At 38.3% G+C, this 26969-nt stretch overlaps 1 protein-coding gene across 1 annotated transcript in view; it reads left to right on the forward strand.

The window, feature by feature from the left end:
• Positions 1–1144: 1144 nt before the first annotated feature.
• Positions 1145–26969, forward strand: part of ANO4 (anoctamin 4) — a 124613-nt gene continuing 98788 nt past the window's right edge. The window contains exons 1-3 of the mRNA XM_086740075.1: positions 1145–1229; positions 17494–17604; positions 24330–24466. Of these exons, the coding sequence (XP_086596201.1) occupies positions 1160–1229; positions 17494–17604; positions 24330–24466 (318 nt within the window). The 5' untranslated portion in view covers positions 1145–1159. The remainder of the gene's footprint in view (positions 1230–17493; positions 17605–24329; positions 24467–26969) is intronic.

Raw genomic sequence — 26969 nt, forward strand, 5'->3', positions numbered from 1 at the left:
ATGTGCTTACAAGATCTACATTTCCAGGTTTTAGTGTCTACTTCTCCATCTGCTTCTCAGTTTGCCCATTTATATCTAGTTTGGGTTTTCAATTTGTTTTTTGAAACAAAGAGTGGTTGCTGATAAAAACAGTAAGTCATAATTAAATTAAGCATAAAACAGTAGCACAGAATTATCATTCAGCTTTGTTGCCTGAAAGAAATTGTCTGAAGGTTTTCCCCAGAGTATGCTGAGAGTAGTAAGTCAGAGCAATTGCATCAATGTGAACATAAGGAAGTCAGAATCAACATTTTTTACTGTAGGAGAATCTTTCTTTCTAAGACTGTACCGTAGATACATAGGAAATTTCAGCTTTGCTTTTCACTTTGGAAAAGGCCTATTTTTCATCACAATTTCTATTTAAACATTGGCTATATGAAAAATATGAGAATGTTTGGTGTGAAATACAATTGCCAGTGTTGTAGATAATGTTCCACTGAACTGGTGAAAGTGGAATTGTTTTTCAAGCTTAAGGTCATGTTAGTGTTGCCTTACTGTTTTCCTCAAAACAGACCTTTATTTTTTCCTTAAAGCTAGTTATCTGTTCCATATGATGAGACTTTCTAACACTTGTGAATGCTCAGAAGAAAAGAAACCATGGTTGCAAAGTTCTAGTCCATCAATCAGAAAATTGTCATTTAATAAACACAGTGGTAGTTACCTCATTAATATTGTCCTGTGTGAGCTGTGTGGGTTTTTTGAAAGAACGGAAGATAATTCCTCCTGCAGGCCAGTAATGCAGTAAACCATGACTGTGTATTAATTTAAATATCTATTAGTGTGGCTGACTCTGATGTCTGCAGCGCAGCAGCAAAGATGTTAACATTTTTCATTTTCATTGAAAATTTATGTTCTTATAGTTTTCTTTTTTTTTTTCTTCAAAAAGGCTGTTACAGCTCCTTTTTAAACCATGGTAATTTTAATATTTAGTTATTCCATGCTAGTCTTTTTTATCTAACAGTACTAATTCTTATTCCTGTCAGGTATAGGTTTATCTATTCATGGGGCTGAAAAGCGTGCGCAAATCTGTCAGAGGAGAACTGCAGCAAGCTACCCAGTGTCACAGTGTCTGCCTGTGGTTGGGCATCCTTCACTCTCACAAGTCAGAAGGTCAATAAAAATGGAAGCCTCGTCTTCTGGATCTAGCATTTCGGCAGTCACTGGTGGAAAAGCAAAAACTCATCAGCCAGGTAACAGTTTTGGCTTGACACCTTTTTCAGTTCCATTTCTTGTGTGATATGCCGTGATGTTGCGAAGCTGGTGTTAACAGCATCAGATCATGCTTGCATGGAGGTCAATCTATTGATCATCAGAGCTATCGATTGATGTTTCGTCTATGTTGGTATGTTTTTGTCAGTTATAGATTATAGGGTGTAACAGCAGTTGGGACAGCTGAAAGTGGGAAATAAAAATGTACATTTAATCACCAAAAAAAAAAAAAAGCAATATGTAATGGTATCCAAAATGTTAATGCAGAGAGAGCTTTGGGCTATTGTTTTTTTAATGCTGCACCCCTTATACATGTATAATTTTGATAAGCACTAATGGCAATGCTTTAGAGGCTACAGGCATCCCCTGTGGAACTCAGTAATTGACACTATCGTTGGTTTTGAACAAAGGCACAATCCAGGGCGTAGATCAAAGTCTTGCTGCTAGAATGTAAACAAAAACTCTAAATCTGAAGGAGATTTTACAATATGCGTTAACTGGTTAACAAAATTAAACTTTTAAAAATAAAGTCAGAATCTCCTGGGAATCATCAAATTCTAATTGACATCATGAGTTCATTCCCTGTGATGCTAATTGCCAGAGCTGTTTTAGAAGTACCTTCTTATAACAGGGGAGTACATTCATGTTGGCCATGTTTGGTCATTCTCCGCAGTGAAAATTAAACTCCAGAGTTCTTTCCTGAGTAGAGCAAATTAAGGCTGCCCATGAAGTCAGTTTTGCAGCTTCTATATCAAAGGGTCTCAATAATCTTCCAGTGTTGCTGCCCAGAAAAGGGCATGATGGACCCTGTATGTAGCTTCCTGGGTGCTGCAGGGCAGAGTCTGTTTGTGTGAGACAGATAGTTCTGCCTGCAAACCCTTAGTGTGCCTCCAATACTTTGCAGATCTAGTAAATTACTTCATTTTTGTAGAAGTTGAAAATTTAGATTATTTATTGTGGGTTGCTGTGCCGGTATATTGCCATGAGTTCCGTGCACTCATACTATTTAGTCACCGTAATCTTTGTCAACATAGATTAATTAAGAATTTACAGTGACTCATAACCATATGCTTTGTTTATTTCAGTTCCTCTGTTCACTTGTTTGTCCTGTTTTTTCAGCTTCCATGTTTTTTCTTTGACGTACAGAAATTACTACTACAGAAATGTTGACGTTGCTAAAGATATATAATAATGACTGCATCACCATTTGTGAAAAAAAGTATCTTGAATGTGCACAATAACTATGCTAATTTTGAGCTACTACACCTTCTACATCTATATGTTGACAGATATGGCCTGTGCTTTAATACTAAATAATGTACAAGCAACATATGCTGGCTTCTGAATGAGAAAAATATCCCTTTTTAGGTAGACCCCAGAGGTTTCCTAAAATGAAGCTCATTAGCAAGCATAATTTGGGTGATGATTCTCTGAGGAATTTAGCTTTCGGTACAGTCATGTGAGATTAGTTTTGTCTATCATATTCTGCTGTTTAGACATTAACAGCATCTATGACTTATAGAGAACATGCTTGGCAGCCTGGTTCAGGAAGGCATTTAGTATTACGAGCTTCACTGAAGTTAAGAGGAGTTAATAGTACCCAGAGCCTTAAAGGTTGCAGATTTTTCTAACTATGTTGTATGACAGAAGTCTCCTCTTAACCAACTTATAGTGTCATTGTTTCATCTGGAATGAAATAATGTTTTTGAAATTTCAGTCTGACTTTTTAATTCTTTATAAGAACATTATATTTGCCTCTGTGTCCAGGCTAAATTACAACCATTTGAGTTGATGCAAGTAGAGTCTAAGAAAGATTATGGTCAGGAAACAACAGTAATAAACAGCATTCCTAAGAGAAAATTTTAATTTAAACCTAAAATCATATGTTATTCACTCTTAGTCAGATGCAAATTAACAGCTGTAGCTTTATAAATAATTAGCTTAATGCACTAGTTGACCAATGGCAGTACTTTATCTAAGGCTGTACATTATAAATAGTTTGGTATTTTAGAGAGATAATGTTCTGATATATATAAATTACTCAGGTAACAGGTCTTAAACCACCATTTTCCAAGCTATACCCCTGCTATTGCATACAGTAAATTCCTCAGGTTTTTGTCAGCCTAATTTTAAACAGCGCATACAATTTGGATCCTTTCTTCTATCAGAGTGCTGTTATCACAATCAAGTAGATCTCACTGCTGGAGTAGTATACATTGTATTTAGTGTGAAATTTCCTTTGTCCAGTTAACAAATACTCCGAACATGAAGACAGTCTGGTATAATAGATTGTATGGAACGGTATTATGAGGACTTGAAATGACATTTCTAATTCTTATCAATCAGAGAGGCTAGAACTATGGAAAGAAAAGATCCTTGATAAAATAACAGAGTTATGAATGAGCATATTTTTTTCCCTCTAACAGCACACCGCTTCTGTTTTCTGCATACTGCTTTGCTTCCCTTGGCCACTTTTCTTCTTTCCAGAATGACACCTTTTATCATTTATCATTAATTCTTTTAAATTGACAGCTATTTCCTTTGACTGAAGTTTGTAGGTAGCTACATGCTAAGGAGGAGGAACTATAGGTTATTGTTCAGTGTTACAGCAATTCCTCTTCACCTTGCTTCCCTGCAAGTTTTATTTGTAGCTGGTAAGGAGCTTGAGACTGATGTCTTCTACCGTTACTCCGGGTGTTACGGTGGCTAGTGAGCAGTGAGTTGTCTGTAATGTACCTTTCAAAAATAAAATAAAATAAAATAAATGGTCTTGTGCAAGCTTGCAAAGAAGTGCTGCTCAGCTGCAAGCAGAACTGCAACATGTGAGCTCTGATTTTAAGCAGATCAGAAGGTATCAAGTAACTGAAACAAAATGCCGGGGAGAATGGAGAAATGAGTGAAATAAAATGGCTATTAGTGGTCAAGTGAAGACTCCTCCTTCTTCCAAAAGGAAAGTTCCTCTTAGAAAGGAGAAAAGCAAAGACAAGTAGAGCAATCAGATGGTAAATTTAGATGCAATGATATTAAGGTAAATACGCATTCCTTACAGAATCATGAAGAGACAGTATTTTTAGTTTTGAGAAACCTCCAGTTATCATATCTCAGTTATGTGAGCAGTTGTCGTATATTGTGCTTAATGAGGTACTGGGCTACTGAAGTACAGGATTCAAAGCACTTGAGGCAAACTTTTGGCTGATGTAAATTTTTATAACTCACCCAAAGACGGATTATGTTTGATGCACCTCTGTTGCACACCGGAGGCTTATTATGAAAGCAGTGGTAATCAGCATTTAGGTTGGCTGTAAGAGCAACAGAGAAAAGTATTGAAGAAGCCTAGAGGAGGTTAAACTATCATCCCAGTCAATTCCTTCAATGTCAAAGTTAGGCAACTCTGGGGACAAAAAAAATGCTTGCCTTACTTCTGATGGTGTTACACCTTTGCTGCGGAGTAAGCAGGACTTCCGTTTCTGGCTTTCTGCCTACTCTTTCCATTAATACTCTTTATTCCAAATCAGGACAATGTTACCTTACTTCTTCCTGTTGGTGATGAATTCCTTTATTCTCAGATTCTCCAGAACTTGTGAAACCTAGTTTCTCTAGGAGTCATTAAATTTGCTGGCTGTGGAAAAATCACCTTACTCGATAAGTCAAAGCAGCAGGAAAGTGAATTATTTCATTGTGGGAAACTCTGGAAACTTCTTAGGTCTTCTCGACTTGCAACACTTGCTAACAATTGTTACCTGTTTTGTAATAACAGGGATTCAAAGGCTCTCCAGCAAGATTTTCTTTTTCTATGCTTCCTGTAAAAGCCTCTGGTAAAACCTTAATGTGTTTTGAGGTTTTTATAGAAGTGTATATATAATAACAGAGAGATTCATTTATATAACTTGTACAGACTAGATCTGCAGGCAATCTACACTTTCAATGAGAAGGGTTGTCTTTGAAAAAATTTATTTCCAGAATTTAGTAAATATATTACATAAAGAGTCTTCACTCCCAGAAACACGTAAAAATATTATAGAAATTTCTACTTTCAGTAGTTTACTGTTCAAAACTAACTCCTTCAAAGCCAGAAAGTGATACATTTTGGAATGGAGATTCCCTGCTACCTGAAATTATATAGGCATATCCATGATATTTGTAAGAACTTTATGTTCAATGGCAAGGAAATACCTACTGAAAGGACTGGTTTCTAGCATTACAGTGGAAGTCTAGTAGGGCAATTGGAGTTCAGTGAGAATCTTTTTGGCAATCTCTTGCCTTTTATGACAAATAGTACCTGACAGATGTGTTGTAAATGTTAAAGGAAGATGTGTTTGCCTTAAGTGTGATCTTCTTGAGTTTTTGATCTTCTTTTTTTTTATTGTTCATGAAACTGTAGCATTTTTATTGATGCCTGTAGTTAGTGGGCAAGAAAATAAGAAAGAAGAGCTAGTGGTGTTGGTCAACAGAACAACTGACTTAGGAGGCAAGAAAAAAATTAAAGCAAAAAAGGAAATGTATGTTTAAGGAGCTTAGTCACAACTTAATGAACTTTGAATCATCGAGGAAGCTAGAACTGAGTCCTTCAAAAATGGTAATTTAGTATGCAAAAGATATCCTTTTCTCCTCACAAAATGTGCACATGCTTGTCAGCGTTCACTTTTGGTTGTGAATGGTCTTTAGAAGATCCATATTAGTTAGATGTGATTTGTTGGTTAAACCACATTCTCTTTTCTTTGCTGACTGGCAGGACATGTAGCATACATCTCTCAGACTGAAAGAATAAACTCCTGCAAATAATTCTGCCCAAAAGCTCTGTCATGTAAATATTTCTTGGCAGCAAAGGCATGCATGATGTGTGGTTGTCTGATGTAAACTCTCCTGAATATTTGTATTTACAGTGACAGTAGTGCTGTTTTCTTACTTGTCTAACATTAGAGCAGTCTTTTCCAATATGCCTTCTGCTGGGTGTGCATAGAACTTCCTCTTATGTGGAATGAAGCATGGAAAAAAACAAGCAAATTTGAAAGAAGTTTAATATTCCCTTCATTAAGCTGATTTTCACATTACAAAAAAAAATGTTTACAAGAAATATCCCTATGGAGAAGGGACATTAATGTCAAAGAAACCAGCCTGCATACTTTTCTCTTTATCTACAGCCTGTGTTCAGTACAATGCAGATTCAATGCACCAAACAAAATTTCTCCTATGTCTGTACCTCAAACATGAGCTGGAAATTCCTCCCTGCAAAACACATAGACAGTTCATTCTCCTGACTGTTGGTGCTCTGGAGCCTCTGCAAAGCTGCTAACGAGAAGAGCAGTTTGCCTCAATTACACGGAGGACCTTTTGTCACTGGGCTGAGTGACAGGTTGTCACATGGTGATTATGTGGTACTTTGAACAGAAGAGCTGAACTTGCTAGCAGAGGATGCAGAGCCTGAAGTCTTCTGTCGCTTTGCTTAGTCATTCATCCATTTCATTCATCACTTCACTTTTCTAGGGCAAAAGCCACTTTGAAAATTCCTGTTCCTAAGCTAAAGTCCCTTAAAATGTTCATTCTAGCAGTTTGGAGAACAGTTTTGCAAGTAGCATGTTAAAAAAAAAAAAAAAGAGGCTAAAGGATAAAGCACTGTCTTTCAATGCTAAATATCTTGGATAATTTAAAAATATTTCATTTAGGCAGAAATTGCATCCCTCTGTATCAATTTGTGCTGCATGTGGCATATACAAGTACTGGTCCTACCTGGGACCTGTGCACATCCTCAATAAGGGGCTTCAAAAATAATATTAATCATTTTAAGTGGTGACTTTCAGGGTGTTCTACTTCTCTGGAGAGTGTGTATTTTTAAACTCATCTCTTTTCAAAGACTTCTTTTTTTTTTTCCTTTCTGCTTTGATCAGTCTCCTTTTTGCTGTTGTAAAGTGATCTTTCATTCACTCTTGCAATCAATTATGTATGGTTACTTTAAAGTTAGTACAGTTCGCCCTTAGATTTTGACTCCCATAGCTATTGTTAGTTTACAACAGGTAGTTGCCTCATGAAAGCCGCAAAATGCTGCTTTCTGTGGATGTTCTCAATCATTCCACTCTCAGAGAGTTTCCTTTCAAGGGGAAAATTGTCCAAAATATCAACAGGCAGCCAGATGTGGCTTGGCACTGAATGGGAAATATTGCTGATCCCAAGGCAAAGTTATAATTTCCTGAGACTACTGTACAGCTCAAAACAATTAGGAAAATTCTTGAGCACTCTAGCTTTTGCTGAAGAAAATAGATAATATATATAAATATTTCTGAGAAAGTAATGACCCACTTTATTTTAAAAATAGCTTATCATTCAAAAAGCAATGAGAGTGACTTTGAATAACCAGTTATTATATTCTTGTAATGCTTGACTGAAAAATGTGGGTTTTTCTTAGCTCTGAAGTCCTTGTCTAAAGGGGGTTTACTATTATATAAGCCTCTATTTCTAATGTAAAATATGTATCATATATTCCAAAAGATGCTTACAGGTAGACTGTCAAAAGATGGAACAAACTAGCTTCTACTTTGGCAGAGATGCTTTTAAGATCAGAAGAGGGATTTGACTGTAACAGGGCTGCATGGCGTTACTAATTTCCATGAAAGGTTTGTTCCAGTCCAGAACATAGCAAGACCTCTTTCCTAACACCAAGCCTGCTGGTATTTTGAAAACTCAAAATTAAGCCAGACCTTCCTTTATAATTTTAATAAATAAATAAAAAGGAGGCTTGCTTCTTGGGTGAGTAGATGTGATACAGATAAATGCATCTAGGCATCAGAACCCACTAGAAATTCCAACCAGTGCAATGTACTGTGGTGCCAAAAAAGCCCAAAAGAATTGCATACAACTCAGAATCACAGCTTACAGCAGGCATGAGGACAGCAGCAAAGCAAAAATGGCATCATTCTTGATCTGTTCCTTGTTCCAGAAGAGAACTCCTTTTGGGTCCCTTCCCTGTGCCATCAGTGGCTGAATGTCTCAGGAGGGCAGAGGTGTTCTCTGCATGCTGGATAACTCCACAGAGGCACAAAATTTGCTAGTCGCATCCTTGGGGTATGCAGTTCTGTACTGTGCTATGCTTCAGAGGCCCAGTGGAGCACAGAACACATGCATTTTTGAAGTCTTCATTACTGACGACATTAAAATGTCCTTAAAATAGAAAAAGGGAGATAGCACTGTAGTTTAATACTTTATTTAGATTTGGCTTTAGGAACACACCTAGCACAGGAAAGGAGCTCGCCATCTATTAGACTGATGGCATAAAGAAGTAACCTGACCTTCGATGAGACTGGAAGGTTTTTAAGGGTCATCAAAAAGGCACATTCTTTCAAGGCCACTTGTGCTGCCAGAATGCCTAAAAATGATGACACTTGCCATTCAGATGCTCTCCTACTGCTTGCAAAGGAGGCTCTGCTTAACGTAAATTACTGAAAATCATCTCTTTTGGATAGCTATCCTGCGAGAATAACCCAAAACTAGTCCATGCATTTTAATGGCAAAGTGCTCTACTTCTCCTTAGTAATTGTAGTAGGTTGCAGGGCTTTATTAAGAAAGGCCAGGTGCATCAGTATTAGGGGCAGAATTCTTGATGCTTGTGAGGTACTCTCAAAGACAAATTAAAAATCTGAGAAATAATATGTTTACACAATCAGTATATAAATATTGCCTCCATTTTTCAGCTCCAATTTGTAACTGAATGATTATATTTATCTTTACCTCTCCCTAATTAGGTCTCCACACACCCAGATGGGTAGACTGGAACCACGTCCTGTCCTAGGTAGGAATTCACTGCTTCACTCTTAGTTTCTGTACAGGAAAGTATCTTTCATGAGGTCAGCATGATAGCTCTTGTTCGAGACGAAAGTAAGAAAGGCTTTGCAGTGACAGTGAATTTCTGGGCTCCATGACCCCTAGCCTGGATGTTGGGGGTTACAGTAGCATTGTAATTGAGGAGCAGGCTCACTAGCTCACAAAGGCTGGAAACAAGGCAAGTAAAAGGGGGAGGGAATAATGTGATGGTTACCTATTAGCTCACAAGGGATGTTGAGTATAAAAGGAACAATTTGTAGAGGAAAGGGGCATTGGTAGCCATGAATCATAACATCTAGATGAACGTTCCACTCCAGAAATGTCTAAATCTCTGCAAGCTGGAAGGGTCAGACTGGGCACAGACTGGATGTGCTTGCCCTGTTCATATCCCCTTTGCCTAAGCATCTACTGTCAGAAATAGAATCCTGCACTGGATAGACTTCTGTTTTGATATCCTGTCTTTAGGATAACCATTTTCACATTTCTATGCTATGTTCATTCCTCAGTGGTCTCAGGACAGCTGAAGCTCCCAAAATAATTTAGCTACTGGTGCTTTCTACAGGAATGAATTATCAGGATGTGTTTAGACTGGGAAGGCAGTGATAGGTTAGGGCATAACATGAGCCTGTATAATTGGTTGTTACATTAGAATCCACCTGGAAGAGACATCTGGTATTTTGTAAAAGCTGTCTTGATGTCTCAGGTTGTAATGAAGTAAATCTTTTGTGCCCTAAAGTTATCAATTAGGTCATACCTCTTATCCCTGTGCAGCCAGCTTTTCTGCTTGTCTCATCAGTAAACCACTGACTTGAGAACTGGGCAAGCTCTTTGCAATAAACAATTTATTTAGCAAATGTTTTCTCCCTCTCTTCTTTATGAATTGCCTGGAAGCAACTCCTGATATTGTTAAAGGTAGATGGTAACTAAGGGATGGTAACTAAGGGATTTATCAAACATGGGCAAATGTTTGAACATACGTGATAGTGATCTTTGATAGCTATGTTTTTATCACAGTGTAAGAGGAAAGAGGTAGAACTAAAACACAATCATTCCTACTGTCATTTTTATATAAATAAGAGTAATAGAAAATTGGCTGAGTTGTTCATTCTATTTAGATCTCAGAGTTCTTTCTAGATTCTCATTTGCAACATATAACTGTGCAGAAATGTCTCTGCTTAGTTACATATTGTGGCTTTGTGCAGTTTTCAGACTGTCTCCTGTGGATTCCTGTCCCAGGCATTGTGGCACCTGAAAAGAACAGCTTTGTTCCCAGTAGGACAGCACACACACTTCAGTGCCCTGTCTCGTTGTATCATCAGTGAAGAGAAGTCCTTCTAGGGGGTAGTTCCAAAGCCTTATTGTGCAACACTGTCCCTCTACTGATTGTGTAAGGGTCTGCACAAGGGCCATGCAGAGCCAGGCAATTGGAAATATTAGGCATATAAATATGTGAAATGCTACGCTTAGGGCTTCTGTGTGGACATTTGGGTCTTTTCAATTCTCAGAACATTGAGGCATCCTTTGAGCACAGATGGGAAATGAAGAAGAAAGAGATTATGTCATTTTGCACAGCAAGGTTGGAGTGTTTGTCCTTGTGGGACATCTAGATTATCAGATCTTCTCAGATGTCATCCAGTTTGAACTTGCTGCTGAAGAGATGCCTCCCTCTTGATGATAAGAGCAAAGTGTTGAGTTTGACTGCCCATGGTTCATTCTGGGCAGTGACAGAATCAGAAATGCAAGAATTCAGGGCTAGCAGGATCCTGTCCCCATAGCCTCATTTTCTGACCATTTTGGCAGGAGAGGAGATTTTCAGGATGTGCCTTTGCACCAAGGGATATACATCCGTTTTGTCTTTGGAAAAGGCAGACACAGTATGAAGAGAGACAGAGAGTGAGTGCAGAACATAGGACTCCCCATTTCTTTGTAGTTACTTGGCTGAGGGGACTTCTCTGCATCTGATGCCAGCCAGGGTTTAATGGAGGCGAGAATGGGAAGCATATATCTTCAAAATACCTTAGTCTGTGATAAGTTAGTGTTAAGTGTTTAGAAATTCCCCCCCTTCACTACTACTGTTTCTGGAAGATAAGAAAAGAGCTTGTATTAACATAATTAAACATATGTCGTGCCTTATAGTGTATTGCAATACAAAGTGAAACTATTTTTAAATTGCCTTTCAAAAATAATTCCAGTATTATTATTACCATACCCTTGACATGACCATGCGCACAGAAACAGCTATGGCATAGATTCTTCATGATCAACGGAATGATTTGAGTTTTGGATTTCTCCCCCCCCCGCCCCCCAACATCCCTTGGACTTTCCTATGGAAAATGAAGTAGCCCTATGTATTTATTCCAATAACTTTCAAAGCACTGTTAAAACAAACAAGACATTTTAGTGCTTTTACACTCAGCTTTTGATTCCCAGACACTAACATGCAGACACATTATTTTGTCCATAATCCATGAGGAAACCATTAAGAGAAACGGCATTTTCTGGGTAGTGGAAGACTTGATCAGCTGTACTGAATAGTGACAGAGTGTACACTTTTTTAAAGGTAATTGGTGAACCAATTAAGACTATCAAGAGTTATATCCAAGTAATGTATATTTGTAGATATATATGGCAATCTCCTAGGTCAGAGGTTTGTCAAAGGTCTGCAAATATTTCCACAGGGTATCCAATTTTTTCAGTCTTGGAAGCACATCGTGTATTAATACTATTATGATGGAGTGCTTTGACTTAAATTGTTGTGAAGCTGTAAGGTAGGGGAAGGTTAGTGCTCTTGGTAAGGAGCAAGGACAGAGGAAATCTTCTGGGTAATAGTTTTGTTCCAGAAAGGAGTCAAGTTCTCGGCTGCTAGACCAAAGAGTTGCAGGTTGAAAACAGAGCCTTTTTCTTCTGTGTGGAGAAGGGGCAGCTCAAGGTAGGACACAGGTTATGTTTCTGCACCATGTTCTGAGAAAATATTTGTGAATGAAGACATGCAGCCTTTGCCCTCGCTTAAGTGAGGCTTTTGATGGAAGGAATCAATATTTTATATTTAATATGAAACTGACCAGCATGAAACCACATGATCCTACTGATACTAAATTTTGAACCTTTACAGTCCCATATATCATAATTGATTATGTTTTCAAAATGTTGCTACTGACCACGTGTATTTTAAACATATTAGTTTTTCCTTCTCCTACAACTCTATTTCATTATTCGTCTGTTTTTTTCTCTTTAATTGTTATGTGATATTTTATCTTATCAGCAATACTTTTCCAGTGTGGAACTCTGCACTATTATACATTACAGTTTTAGAGCAGCAAGAAGAAATTGAATAATTTTAATATTTTAAAATAGATCTAATATAATCACTGCAGGAAGACTGATGCACAGAGTAATGCTGGCATCCAGTTTATGCTGCAGGAGAGAAAAATACTTAGGCAGAAAGAATATTGCAATACTTTACTGGTTGGTGAGGAACAAAACAGAATATGATATAGGATTTCTTATGGAAGACAATCCAAGTTTCTCTCTGACCAGTGTAGCAAAAGCAGCTCTCTTTTGAAGATTTGCTATGAGACATGCCAGCCTTCCACCTAATGATACATAATCAGCTATCTCTGAGCCACTGCTTTATCTTGCTAGGAAGACACATGTATATTAATATGTATTTGCATACATCCTGTGACTCAGAGAACAGCTTCTTTTTTTTCTGATGCAGTGATTGAACCAGTATGTTTTTCACACGTTAAGGTGCGTTGTCTGGTATAATCATGGGATGGGTGCTGAGAAGACTCACTGTGGTGTACGTTTTGTTTCATTCCTGTCACAGAAAATATAATGCCAGAATTGAGATCACTAAAGTTCTTGATTTCACATGTATATAACTCTGACTAATACATATAGATAATGCTTTAAACAGATTCATTTGAAACTGTACTTTTGCTGTAGATGGCCTGCCTAGCACTCACAGTGATAAGCTGGTAGAAAATGTATGTGTTTGAGGATGATTCTTCACCCCATGTTGACCTGGGGTTGCCTTTAGTGAAAAGGGCACCATGTGCAGCAGCTTTCTGCTTGCTTTAAAGAAGAGGCTCTGGTGAGAAGGAGTAAATTCTTTATAGAAACTACAGGTGCTACTTAATGTAGCAAAACAAAACTGCTCGTATTAGAATTATATTTACTCTTGCTAAATATTGCCCTGTTAGAGATAGATGGCTCTATGATAGGACCATCTACCCACATGGCGTACTACTTATTTGCTACTTGTATTTAATGTCCATGCTAAAGTACAACAATTGTAAAAGTACATGTTTGCTGACAAAATGAAAATGAAATGCCAAAATAAAAATTAAAAATCAGCTCACTATGCTGATAGAAGTTGCTGGCTAGCTGCCTTTTTGGAAAGGTCTTTTGAAGCTGTAAATTTTTCTCTACAGAAACTTGTAGAGCTGTGAACAAAACATTTGTTTGCACTTGCTGACTTAACTCGAAATGAGGGAGAGCAAAGAAGAGAGACTGTCATTTTCAGAAAGAAACTGAGCCAAGTACTTCTGTTCTGACCAATGAGAAGGACCTAAGTGGTAAAACTGTTCAAGAAGCCCTGACTGTCTCAGTGAATTACAAAGCTCAGCTCTGTTCTCACGTGTCTATACAAAAAATATGGAGTAAATATGAGCCCTTTATTGCACTTGTTCCATCAGCTTAATTTTATATTCTTTGTTTTGGTGCAAAGTACTGAAACTATGCACATTTTTCTGTGTGCCCCAGTGCTCGTGCTCAATTTCAGACCACAACGTGAGGATGCCGATATGTAAATATGATTTGCACATCACAATGCGTGTATAAAGATATGCAGGCTTCCAAAATCTGGCTCCAGGTGTTTACTGTGCAAGAAAATAGATATTTGCTTGTAAAGTTCATGTCTAAAAAGCTGATTGTGATAATTGGCTAGGTACTAGATGCAGGTAACAAGGCCTCATCCAGCAAAGAACCTGAATATATTTTTAATTTTAAGCAGACATAACATCTTTCTCACTGCAGTGAGAATGACCTTGTTTAACATTAGTACCATATTTACTACCTTGCTACATAATTCACTTATCTGATATGTATGATCATTTTAATGTTTAGAAGTATGTTAAAATTCTGGTTTAGAACAAGCCATCTCCTTCAGCCTCTAAAAATGAAATGCCTTTTTAAAATCTGACTTGTTTTCCTAACCTGATTAGTAGAGACCCTTCAAAACAAATATGCTATTTTATGCACGGCTTTCTGCATCAATGAATAAATTAGAGTGAATGCCATGAGCTGATTTAAAATACGGCTTCAGTTGAACTAAAATGTCTCAGTAACTTGAGAAAAATCTTAGGCTGATCTTTTAATAAAATTATATAAAATTTAATAAACCTAATAATTACTTCACTTTTATTTGTTTGTTTACTTCTCATGTTTCTATACAAAGAGGATCTTTCCCTCCCAACCTCCCGGGCAATGTTGCTTAGAGTTTAATCAGTGGGACCTGTCACTGATAAAGTATAAATGAGGAGCTGCTAAAGCAAAAAGGAAATGCTAAAGCCAGGCTAGTGATCCCTCAATAGCAACAGTGACACCAGATACTATCTTGGTTTGTTGTATTTGGAGATGTGTGGTAAGATAAAGAAAATAAACCTTTTTTTGGACATGGGAGAGAACACTGTGGCCTTTTCCAAAGAGCTACGGAGCTAAAACCTCTGTTGGACAACAAAACAGCAATCATTAAGTTGGCCAGTGCATGACCCATCATATAGGAGTTGCTTCTCTCAGCTAAAAAACGCAGCACTCCCTCCTGCTAACTGGGTGCTGAGAGAGGTGGAGAATAGAAGCAAATGTGCCCTGATTCAAGCCTGTTTATTGATACTATGAAGATCACGGGAGAAGAATGTGTTCCTGCAACCAGTTATTTAGAAGCTATGATATTGGCAGATGCATTTTTTTTTTTTAGTCCTTGTGTGGTTGAAGGCAAGTTTTGATTAGCCATGCATTAAATCATAGATGACTTGTAGAAGATTTTGCCTACAATTTTGAGTGAAAACAGAGGGTAATGTTGTTGGTCTGATACTTGTGCAGTGAGGCCAGATATTAAGGCTCCTGTGAATCAGAGAAGTGTATGAGACTGTAAATTGTGTGGGTTGCTGGAAGCTCCCCATACTGCAAATGAGTCAAATAGAGGAGAGGAGATTTGAGTGCAGCAGAATTTGTCTTGGCTTTGTAGGCTCTGTTAGACTGAACAACAGTCAGGTTTAGGCTGGACATTTTCTGACCACTTTCTAGACAGTATTTTTAATTAATTAAAAAGTGGCTTTGAAATTGAATGTGTACATTCTCCAACAGCTTCATTTTATTAAGAAGGCTGTGGTTAGATAGTCCATGTGATATCAGCACTTTGGGACAGCTGTTGCTGGCTGGCTGTCACTTCCTCTCTCCCCATCCCAATTAGTTCCGATCTGCTGGAGATGCTGCAGTGATCCTGCTACTTTTGAGTGTCCTGAGGAACAGTGATTTGAGTGTAACAAGGATGGAAGGCTTTAGGGAGGAGGGGATATTTTATATTTGTCAGTATTGTTATTTTGCTCTAACTAGGGTTGAAATGGAGAAGAAAGGCTGGTGGACTTGGGGATGCAAATATGTAATTGTATATGTTAAAAGTGGTAGCTGAGTATTTAACAAGAAACTGAATTATATCACTTGCAAAGCTACTTAACTGAATTGCTGTCCGTTACTTACTTCTCTACTTACATCCTATTGTTTATATGTCTTTTCCAGCAGCTGCAATATTTTTCCTTTATCTCCAGAGTTCTCTTCTGGGGCAAATCCTAGCCTCCTACCTCTGAGGCCATCTGCAGATTTCCCTAGGCTGCTATTATATGAATAATCAGTTGTCTCACTTAAGAAATTCTCTTTGTTCTACATCATTAAATGCTGACTCCTGCTGCTGCTATGACAGATCACTTTACAGGAATCTACAAGGGGAGCTGTCTCTGATGTTAACAGTGGGTCTTTGTTGTGGAACAAAAGAATATGCTGGGGCAAGCATGAAATGGTTTGAATTTATAGTATTTTAACATTGGGAAATTAAAAAGTCTGAAGCTGGTGTATGTATGTCCATTTTGTGGTCTGTATTTCCAAAAAGTGAAGAAGCATCTTTAAAATAGGATTGATAATTTTGTGCCCAGGAATATAACTCACAGCTCTCATAAAGGCAGGAGTGAGATTGTCATTTGGCAAAGGGAGGGGGAAGATACAATCGGCTAGGAAGGAATTCAAAACAAGACCAGCTTGTTGTAGGCAGACTGTGGAAGGAAAAAGCTTCCATCAAAAACATGAGTAATGGCCACTAGTGAAGGCGCAGTAATGGACTAAATGACCTGAAGGCAGCTTCTTCCACCATGGCCTTTTTGTTGTGAAGTCCTTTCCCAGTTATCTCTCTAACCGCTGCAGCTCCCTGCTAACTCTGTGTATTAGTTACTCAAGAGCATGGCTTCTAACAGGTGCCTTTGTGAAAGGTCAGGTTTTGCTGCTGTTCTTCAAAAACCAGGCATATGCCTGGTGCCTCCCTCCTTGTCTCTGGCTGTATCAGAGCACCCTGTAGCCAGCAGTTTAAGCCCATTTGCCCAGTACCTTTTCCTGTCCACTCTTGATATGTAACTATCTTTCTTTACATGGAAAGGATGAATTTTCAAAACGTCTTCCTTTCTTTGCTCATGTTGAATGAACAGCGAAATGGGCAAATCTTGTGCCTATTTCCATGTGCAAATAGTTTAGAAACTGTGACCCGCTAGCCTATGTTTTTATTCTGCAGTGCTTTTAAACAGCAACCATTACATACCAGTGTGACCATCTTTGAAATGGACTGCAGTACTGGAGTGCTTCCTAGACCATGGCATGCCATCAAATTGGCGTGTGAGAACGTATGGTGTCCTGTGGCTGAAACATGCTGTCCATGCTCTTTTTGCCCTAATTGTTGTTTTCTGTCCTGAGGCTTAGTTCATCCTTTGTGTCTTAGTGTGTTTTAATTTAGCCTGGTTGTTCCTGTAGTGCTGTGTCATTTGTAACAATGCATCTTACCTGTTTTCACATTTTGGAGTTAGTTTATGTAGATGGTATGATGAGAGGATGCTCATGGCATGGCAGCATGTGTTCACTTGAATGAGGGACTCATCACTGGTGACTCTGCATCATTGCTGATAGCAGAGAATGTTGTTGTTTCATTCTATTTAGCTTTAAGTCAGTCCATGTTCTATCTAAAGCTGCTTGATTTGAAGAAAAATTGTTTCTGCTAGGGGGAAAAAAATTAAGTAGCTTTATTCAATGTGTATGTTCCCTCACCTGAAAGCCCCTTGCCTGGATTTTCTACCACGTTGTCACAAACCCCACCAATCTCTTCAATTTCCTCAGAAGGAAGAGAGGATTTGCAGGTTAACCGGCTGGAAACACAAATATGGATAAAACCAGACATACAGAAGAAAGACGTGGACTTTTCAGAAATTCTTAATGCAATACAAGAAAGTAAGTTATTCCTTCGATGCAAAATTTGGTTTATGGTAGAACAATCCATTGAGAGGGACTGAAATTGTAGCTGAAGGAACATACAAAGTGACAAACTGAATGATAAGTATGTGTGTTACTAAAATCTCTGAGAAAGTTCAATGGGTTATTGAAGGCCAGTAAGAAGTCTTTTACTATCAGAGTAGTCACAATAAGATTTGAATTATTATATGCCTAAGGATTCCAGCAGTATATATTTCCTATGCAGAAGTGATCAGAAATATTAAGATTTTGTTACTTTAATCCATTCTTTACACTCTTGAACAAATGTCTACACTAATAATGTTGTGCAAATGCTGCAGTCTAGGAGCTAAGACTAGATTTGAAGTTCCAGCTGTTCCAAAGTGTTGGAGTATATTCACATTTTTGCAGCTGGTAATTTTTGGGACCAGAAGTGATGAGCTTGTCACAACAACTTAAGGTCTGCATTTCTTAGATACTGCATGAAACCGTCTCTTTTCACGTGTAATGTGCTGTGGAATAAGAATTGATTATTCCACCCTTCCCAAATGTAACTGCAGAATGATCTCAAGATTTGTGCTAGAAGAAACAAGTTGTTCTTGTTAACAACAGCAGAAGACACCCCTCCTACTGAAAACTCACACAACTCTGGACTCTGAAAGAATCTGGAATGTCTTCCAGATTCTGGAATGTCTGGATTCAGTGGGAATCTTCCATAATAGATTGAAAACTCTTATGCAGGCTAAGAATCAAAATACATGGCATAACTTCCTGGTTTTCTCTTTTCTAGTTTTATTTTGAACTAGCTTTTGGACTTGGGATGTTTTGTGTAGCAATTCTCTAAAGTGAGAAACAGCAACTTACATTCTTGAATGATAAAATATTTATAAGAATGTATAAAACCCTGCAATCCTCCTGATTTTTGCCATATGAATAGAGCTGTATAGTGGTAGGATCAGGTCATTTGGTGGTCTGCCCCAGCCCTGGTCATCAGGTACCCCCCTGGTGCAGTGGGGCCGTGGCTGGGCAGGCTGTGGGGAGCTGTGACATCACTGGGGAAGAGGTTGACAGTCTTGGGGGGCTGAAATAGGGTCCTGGGATCTGGGCAGTGTGGAGAGAGCCCCAGGGGTTTGGGTAGGGACGGTCAGGGCTGGGAGTGCCCTCAGGCCCATGAGAGAAGCTAGCAAAGGTTTTCATGGCTGTTTCCTAGTTATTAGACTAAGAAGATGGACTTCTTGTGGAAAAGCCATAAATAGCTTTATTAAAAAACAAAAGCTCAGATTTTGAAAAAGAAATCTCCGACTTTTTACAATATTTTTCAATATCCACTTTACATTGACTAGGTTTAATTAAAAATATTTTAATTCTCTCCTGTTAATTCTCATAATCTGGAAGACAGAAATCAGTGAGTTTCGTGAGAGAGGGTTGCTGATCCACTGTAGAGTTACTGAGTTTAGCATTTCATGTGATAAAAAGTTCTAGGCTGTGTGGCATCTGTAGAATGGCCTCCTTGGAGAAAAGGTTTGTAAATTTTATCCACCAGCCCTACTGAGTGCAGAAAAATATTTATTTCCAGAAATCCAAATAGCTGCTGTAAAAACATAACATGTAGTACAACCAGATGCACAAAGACTCTTGGTTTTTCATACTCAAAGTTTTCTACTTTGCAAGTCTCTGCAAAACATGTTTTCTATTTGGGATTTCTATTAAGGGATATTCTCCAATATTTATGTTTTTAAACCAAATAATTTTTTTCCACCACCATTAATGTGGAAATGCTTATGCTTATTATAAATGTTTTCAGTAAGAATTTGTAAGGAAATTCACTCTTCGATGTTAGTGATAGGCCTAAAAATTTCCAAAGAGCAGTTTCTCGAATATTGATCTATAGCTTGCATTATCCAAAGCTAGAGAATACTCAGTGTCACGGTGTGACGATTGATAATAAAAGTATTGTTATTTAACAGAAACATGATCTCTGAGCATGCTTCCATCTTGCCACACTAAAACATAGTCAGGTCCCATCTTTGACCGAAAAGTCTTATTTTTAGACATCTCTGGTTCTGAGTGTCCATCTTCAGAAGGTTAAAGGAATTATCTTATCTTTGAGCCCTACCTAAATCCTCCTCTTCATCCAAAGTGACTTGTGGACCCACTGAGTTTGTGCATGGACCCTCACTCAGAATTTCTCAGCATTCAATTTTCAGAATTTCAGTTCTACTGTATTTCAGATTAAAATATTTGTATATCCACATTTTTTCAGCTCCTCAAGGGATTCTGAATTATCAAGTAATTTTTATTTTTTTCCACAAAATGGAACATGAGGGGGAGAAAAGAACTTGCATATTTAAGCTGAGTTAAAACCAGAGGAGGAATTCTTAATATCTCCTGTAGCAGTGTACATGCTGCTTTGTATTGCTGTTAAATTTCACTACTTAAAAAGACAGGACTATACACTGGCACCACTCTGTCTCCCAAAAGATAGGTCAAAAGAATATATATGATAAAATTATGATATATAATTCTGATAGGGTCATTTGTGGATATATGCATGTCATGGTCTGAAGGGGACAGAAAAGATGGAGCCCTGATTATGCCTTCAGAAACTTTTGTCAGTATAGGCATTCTCATCCATTGGAGTGGGGTGGCTGAGCTAGCTACAGGCAGCAGGAGACTTGGCTTGGAAATAGCATCACCAGTATTAAAGCAAACAGGATTTACTTTTTAAAATTATTTATTTAGTTTTGTGGTACATTATCTAATTTTTTTTTTAAGACTCCAGTGAGACTTGGGGTAGAAAAATGTTCTTGGCTAATGTTAGGGCCCCATGTTCAGTGTCAGTGACTGAAATACCAAGAGTGTATTTTCAAAAACGTACGCAGCAAGGCAACTACAGTGTAAAGAGCTCCACTTTCTCACCAGCAACACACCTTTACTGTAACTGGAAGAAAGTCACAGATAACTTTAGCACTGATGAGGCAGTTCAGCACATCTCTTTGCTACTTATCCTGTTTGCTGAAGCTACCAATCAGCAAGCCAATTATCTGTGTACTTCTGATAACAGCAATTTTCTACTATAGGCAATCTGGACAGGTCCTGGTAGCAAATTTCACCAACCAGCTGACATTCACTGCTTCCACAACTTCTAGTCACTGCTGAGATGGACTGGATTTTAAAGTGACCTTGAAATAAGATTTTTTTTGTTCCTCATAAGTCCTCAGAATAATCCAGTAATTCTCTGCTTGAAACCCCCAAATACATTCACTCTCTTACACACCGAGTTGTTAATCTCTGAACACCCACTTAAAAACCATCTATTTTGCAATCTGAAGCACTTCAGGAAGCAGCAATTCTAGTATCTCAGAGGCCTCATCTTTTATACTAAGACAGCCTTGATGGCAGGAAAAAGCTAGTTCAAATTCCCTTGAGCATAGCATACAGGCAAAACTTTCATTTTCACATCTTTCATTGCCTCTGTCTGTGACAGATATATATCTTGCATAATCTTCAGAAAGCTTCACTATTTAATTATTTTTTTTTGGCTAGACTGTGCTGTCGTGTGGCAGTTCCCCTGTCTTTTATAGGCATCTCTAGTATGGTTTTTGTGAATTGAAAAGGATCAAGGTGGCAAATAATTCTTTAACATTGCTGCTGCATGTGGTATGATTTGGAGTCTGGTTTTTGCCTTTTAAGTCTCCTAAAATCTCTGTAGTTTGTCCTAGGATGGGTTTGATGCAGCTACAGTGATGCTGAGGAGCTGCAGGCTCTCCCCATCACACAGACCAAAATAATACCATGAAGATCTTCTCCATCCCTGTCAGTAAGCTCACCCCTAGCTGGGAACAGGATGGTGTGAGGCTAAGGCCAATTTTAAAGTGGAAAACTCAGTCCTGGATATTTATCTCTAATAATATGCTGGCACTTTTCACAAAAGCATGATAAGTAACATAAATTGACTGATAGTAAAAGCAGCCTTAAAACAGCAAGAGAAGGCACTTAGTATCTGAAAAAAAGAGGGTTTATTTCTGTGATATGTTCACAGACTATGAAGATACACACAATAAAAAAGAGAGTGAAGTAAGTGAAGCTATTACTCACAGTATCTCTGTAAAAGCTGGTTGAGCTTCTGCGGAACAGAAAGTACTATCTAAAACTGATAAATTATGATATGAAGTGTTAAATAGGGATTAAATATTGTGCACTTCTAATATTGGGATACAAAGAATGATAGCTAGATTAATCAGTATGCAACCTCAAAATGGCTAAACTCAAGGAGTAGCTTGTTATCCTAAAAACCTGTAAATCTGGCACAGAATTTCTTATCATTATGCTGCTTAGAAGGAAAAAAATGCTGTTAAAAGTATTAAAAACATTGAATTTCTATTAAAATTATGCTGCTTATGATAGTCCACTAACTTAGTATGTAGAGTGGATTCATTTGGATGTGAAGACTTTTCTGTGGTTTCTGAAATTTTTAGTGGCTTTATAAGCAAAAGTATTGCAGTAAAAAATTCAGTGTATGTCATTAACCCTGTCCTTATTTAATGTATGAAAATGAAGAAGGATTCCTGAATATTTTGATAGGATTTTCTTTTTTATCTACCTACAGCTGTAATAACAGACTTTAGATTCTATAGGAGACATGTACAAAAAGGCAGCAATCTCTTCCTTATGTTCATCATTGATAGGAAAAGAATTATTTAAATTGCAGCATAGGTGCATATTTAGGATGAATATTACGATGAAAACTTTCTTCTGCTTGTGATAGTAAAAAATAGGCCACCTGCAGAAACTGTGGAGTCTGTAGCATCAGAGGTTTTTTTTAAAAGATTTCTTAAACTGGGCTGTAGCCCATGAAGAAGGAAAAGGTGAAAAGGAGGTCACAAAATGCTCATAATGCTGGGAACAGTTACTGGCCTTTAATTTCTGGCAGCTATTCAGTCTCTCCACAGTGGGGGAATGAATTTTTACACCTGAAGCCAGGAGTTTGAAATGGAACTAAGTTGCCACCAGGAATTAGAGATTTTTGGCCGTTCCCTGTTAATATAAATTCTTGTCAACAGGAATTACAACTGCCTGTCACTAATTTAGGGGAGTTGCAGAGAAGCAAAATGATCAGGAGGTTATTGCACAACAGAAAAAAAATTATTCCAAAAGTCAGTAAAGTTTGAAAAAAAAGTGTGAGGAATAGTGAGTTAGACAAATTTCTGACAAGAATGATAGATGTTTGATGTGCTCTAGTCAGGGTAAGAGGCTCTGTAGCTGACCTTTGGGGGTCCATTCTAACAGTTATGACTCTACTGTAATAATTCTGGATTTTTGCCTATGAAACATAAGGTTGGAGAGACTAAGTTCTATCCACAATTGAAGCTTGATCCTCAGCAAAGGCATTTTTCTTCCCCTCACCACACATCTCTTCATCACACTTTCGCATCAGACCTACAATATATGGAGGGCAAAGGTGGAGCTCACTGGCCACAGCCTGCCCACCCTGCGTTTCCCATCCAACAGCCGCTCAGTCAGCAGATCAACCACCCTTATGTGGGACTGTAGACTTGTGCAGCAGCTCTACCCACAGCTTCCCATCGCCTCCCCACTCAGCAGAGCAGGGAACATCACCCTAAAGCTAACGCCGCTCTAATCTTGAGTATAGTGCCAGCCTTTAACTCTTTTCTTGTAGTGTTTGTTTGTTTGTTTGTTTATTAGAGTAAAATTATCACATGACATGGCATTGCAATGTGAAGGAAATCAAACACATTTACTCAAGCAGGTATCTCCCATCAGGGTACCGCTGAGGCCAGGGTTCCCCATGGGGCGGCAGCAGGGCAGGGCCTGGCAGCCTGGATCTGTCCCACCGCCCCAGCCAGGGAGAAGAGTGGGGGAACATGGCCAGGCTACCAGGCCAGGAAGTCAGCAAATGAGTTGAGATCGGGATCAGGCCCAGTGAGGAGAACCAGGGTCAGGCACCGCCCCAGGATGGCGGGGCAAGGCCTCCCCTCTTGGGGCCTCTCCCCACAGACGCCAGAGGGAAGGGGCTGCCCTTGGCTGTGCAGGCTCTCTCTTGGCATTAAGCCCCACTGCCAGATCCCCAGGACAGACGAATGTGCTGCAGGCCCTTACATCTCTTCAGTTTTTCTCAGGATTGCATTTGCTACAGTATCCTGCAGCTTTAAGCTATTGCTTCATGCACAGCTGAGGGCTGTGCAGTAGGTAGATCTGAATGTGCCATTTTTATATGCAAGAAAACACGCTAAATTGTGCAAAGACAAACGTCTGCCCAGACTCATTTATTCAGTGCCTTTCAAGTAACAGTATTTATTTGAGATCTTCTGCCTCTGGCTGCCCCACAGGTCTGTACAATTTCTGACTCAATAACTTCATGTAGTATGTTAAAAATCTACTTCTTTATGAGAAATATTCAGAGACTGTATTAATCCAGAAGGTAATCATTTAAGCAACTTAGCCCAAGAAAAGGTGAGGAGATAGCTAACGTATGTTTTGTTGTGACAGATTGCTTATTTGTCATCAGAGAGATATTACGGTATCCTAATCTTTATGCAGCTCACTGGAGAAGAAAGTGCTCCACCAATGTGCATCAGATTTTAAGCTTAAGATAGTAGATAGTACCAGAACAAAAAAAGTGGGATTGTTGATAATGTGTTACACTGGGTGTCTTCATTTGGTTCAATGGTGATTTGAATGTATATTTTTATTTTTGTTTTTAGTAGCTAAGGATGTCAACATTTTTTTTGATGAGTTAGAAGGTGTCAACAGCCCTTCCAAAGATGATGACTCCCTTCTTCACCATGGTAACTTGACCAGTACTTCTGATGATGCCAGCAGGTTGGAAGTTGTGGGAGAGGTAAGAACACACAGAACTATTAATACAGTAATTATTTATGCCCGTTATAAAAAAAAAAGAAATAAATATAATTTGATTTAAAATCTCATTCTCTGCAAGTCAACTTGTGTCTGACCTTTCCCATGGGGACTGGTTTTCCATTCTATGATTATAATGTTGAAATATAAAATATCTCAAGTTAAAAGGAGGTTTTATTGATTTCATGCACCCCTAGTGAAAAGTCTAGACAGGCCTTTGTCTGCTTGTTTTCTGAACCATTCAAGTCTAATGCTTCACTGGTTCTGAAAATTGAAAAGTTTTCCCTATATTAATCCTTTGGGGGGCAGAAGGGAGAACGAGAATTTATCATAAATCTCTCATGAGAAACACTGGGTGTCAGGTATGTGACACATTCCCTTCCAGTGATGAACAAGTGACCTGATGGTGCAAAATGGTGATTCAGAGAACATACCAGGGAGGAGTCATTCATCATGCAGTCGCTTTAAAATTATATCTTAAAGCAGGCAAAACATCATGGACCTATGATGAAAATTTGGGCCTAGATTCCTTTCTGTGTCTTTTGTGCAGAAAGGAACATAATACTCTTTAACTTTGCCTCCAACTGCCCTACAGCCCATGGATGTTAGCTCTGTCTTCTCCAGGAGTGAAGAGAAGAGACCAGGAACTTGTTTCCTTTCCCGCACCTCAGGAATGCAGCTGCATCCAGACTATGTACTGAAGAGGTCTGATGTTACCTGCAAGCTGTGCCTGAGGATTTTTTGGCAGAGGGCTGACTGACACAGATCAGAGCTGGCAGAGAACATACTAACAATTTTAAAGCATAGAAAATCATAGGATATTGCTGAAGCCCCTGCCCTGACCCTGTTTTGTTTACTAGTTTAGATAAAGTTTAGAAGATATAGTTACAAATTATGTCTTTTTCAGGAGCTAGAGGGTTTTGTGGTGCACGTTCTTTTGTGAAACACTTCTGAGGAGAGAGTCAGATATTTTCCGTGTGCTAGAAATTCAGCTCATAGAAAGCTGCGCTCCTGGAATGTTTGAAGAGATAATTAAAGCAAAAAAATTCAGGGCACTCAGAGATGTGTTTGACCTTGCTCACAATTTCATCTTCCCCTTTAGTCGTCACTCTTTGCCAGCTTCACATACAGCTTACAAAGGGCCATCTTTACCTGCTTGCACTATAGTAGGTTAATCTGACATGATATTCCTGTGTTACATTTCGGGATCATGTACCATATGGTCTTTAACAAAAGGGCACAGGTGAAAGGCACGTAATCCTTGCAAGTTAAAGAGGAAAAATGAACAGAAAATGGAAGTACAGAGGATGATATACAGCAACATATACTGCTGTTTCTTTAATAATATTGCAAAACACACTACTGCAAATTTTTTTTTTCCCCTCTGATGTACTCTTTGTTGTGTTTTAAAGGGAAAGGGAAAATGTCTAAGGAATATTTTCCTAGTTGAACAGATTGTCTCTTTTTTTTTTTCACATAACCATAACTGAGGAAAACAGCAATGCAGTTTATGTATATGTATAAGAGGGGAAAAAACCAGAAAATTGAAAGTCTTACTGAGTGCTGAGGGATGCTGTAGTCTACAAAAAAAAAAAAAAGTTTCAAAGTATTTGGCCCCTGCTTAATTCCAGAAGGAAAAGATACACTGTTTAGATGTTGTATGGTTTGTATGGATAACTATGGGAGAACAACTTATCAGTGGTGGCGTGAACTCTGAGGCTTCCAGCTTCCTTTCAGTCTTTCAGTTTAGTTTAGCAACTAAGAGAGCCTGTAGGTCCCCCTTAATGTCATCAGGACAGGGGATCTGGCACCAGTGAAAGTCTCTTTAATGTATTGATGTTTGGTTTAGTTTTGAAGCTAACATTGCAGTAACGTAATTTAATATTATTTCTGGCTGAATTCATTAAAACGAATTTATAATCAAAATTTACAAAGGCATACCAAAGGTTTCCTATCACTTTTGTTTAGTTGACAAGTTGAAATATTGTTTGCTTCAACTGTTAGTTGTTCATGCTCAACCAGAAGACTTTACGGATGGAGCTTTACCAACAGTTCCTTAACAGATGTAGAGCCAGATTGAGATTCAGTTTGTCCTTTGGCTAAAGATGGTTTTTGTTCTTTGTTTTATGTTTCATTCAAACACAACTACAGTCTGAGCAAACTGAAAATCAGATTTCCCTTTGTGTGCACTGATCAAAATACTTTTTACGTATGTGAATAAAACAATTAAGTATACACTTTACAATTTACAATTTACAATTTAAATTCAGGAATATATTATCACTAAAATATATTACTTCCACTGAAGTTTCATTTTCTGGGAACTGGAGTAACAGTAGAAAAAAAAAAGGTTAAAAATTAAAGGAAAAATTATTTAGGAGCTGTATTCTAGATATGCCTCCATTCTGCCTTTCTTTCTATGGAGTAATAAATCAGTCTTCTTTATCCAAACAAGGGAGAATGATGTAGCTGGGACAAAATTTGGT

Source organism: Chlamydotis macqueenii, chromosome 1 (assembly GCF_036417535.1).
Source record: "Chlamydotis macqueenii isolate bChlMac1 chromosome 1, bChlMac1.mat, whole genome shotgun sequence".
Classification (NCBI taxonomy): domain Eukaryota; kingdom Metazoa; phylum Chordata; class Aves; order Otidiformes; family Otididae; genus Chlamydotis; species Chlamydotis macqueenii.